The 847-nt window shown below is 56.8% G+C and overlaps 1 protein-coding gene across 1 annotated transcript; it reads left to right on the forward strand.

Moving 5' to 3' along the window:
• Positions 1-171: 171 nt before the first annotated feature.
• APOC4 (apolipoprotein C-IV) lies at positions 172-651 on the forward strand (the record flags this gene model as incomplete). The annotated part of the gene is given in 2 exon segments (XM_008565627.1): positions 172-317; positions 496-651. Coding segments are annotated over 2 exon segments (302 nt in total), but the record flags the coding sequence as incomplete, so codon positions are not given.
• Between the last annotated feature and the right edge of the window lie 196 nt (positions 652-847).

An 847-nucleotide genomic window follows, 5' to 3' on the forward strand; every position in this document is an offset into this window, starting at 1 on the left:
AAGGGGGTACAAGTGGTTAGAGGGACATGTGAAGTGAAGGCGGGTGGCAAGAGGACTGGCAAGGGGCTGCCCCTGGGCCATGAGAAGTAACAGAGCGTGAGCATGGAAGGAAATGGAGGATGTGGATTCTGGGGTTCCAGTCTACCCAAGTTGCCCTCTGGTCCCACCTAGCCTGTCAACGAGAAGAGCCTGTGGGAACCCTGACTGCCCCACCAGAGCTGAAGAAGAGTTACTGGAGCCTGGTGAAGGACAGGGCGAGGGAGCTGACAGAACTGCTGGTGACCAAGACCAGAGGGAGGTGGCAGTGGCTCTGGTGAGTGTGTGCTAGCACCTGGGCTGGCAGTAGGTGGGGGCAGCGGCCCAGACTCTTGGGTCTAAGGGAGGAAGCTGAGAGTGAAGAGCAAGGACTCCTGGGTCCAGAGGGAGGAGGAGGTGAATGGGGAAGAATCTCTGGGGGAAGGTGAGGTCTCAACTGTGATGTCCCCTCTCCTGTAGGGGCCCTGGAGCTTCCTGCAGACCTACTATGATGACCACCTGAGGGACCTGAGTCGGTGCACCAAGGCCTGCGTCCTCAGCTCCAAGGACAGTCTTCTGAACAAGGCCCACAGCTTGTGCCCCGAGCTTCTCTGTGGGGACAAGGACCAGGATTAAAGTGTTCTTACCTCCCGCAGCATCTACAATAAAGAAATTCTTATCTGTGTTCCTGTCTGGATCCCTTCTCAATACAGCCAGAGATAACCTCCCCAACCCCTCTCAGGAGTTAATGAGTAAAAGAGGCGAGGGATGGGGGGGGTGGTATCCTCCCCCATTGTGGGCTTGTGAGGGGTTGGAGACTTCAAGGTGTCTC

The sequence above is a fragment of the Galeopterus variegatus genome, unplaced genomic scaffold, assembly GCF_000696425.1.
Source record: "Galeopterus variegatus unplaced genomic scaffold, G_variegatus-3.0.2 Scaffold95743, whole genome shotgun sequence".
Classification (NCBI taxonomy): Eukaryota; Metazoa; Chordata; class Mammalia; order Dermoptera; family Cynocephalidae; genus Galeopterus; species Galeopterus variegatus.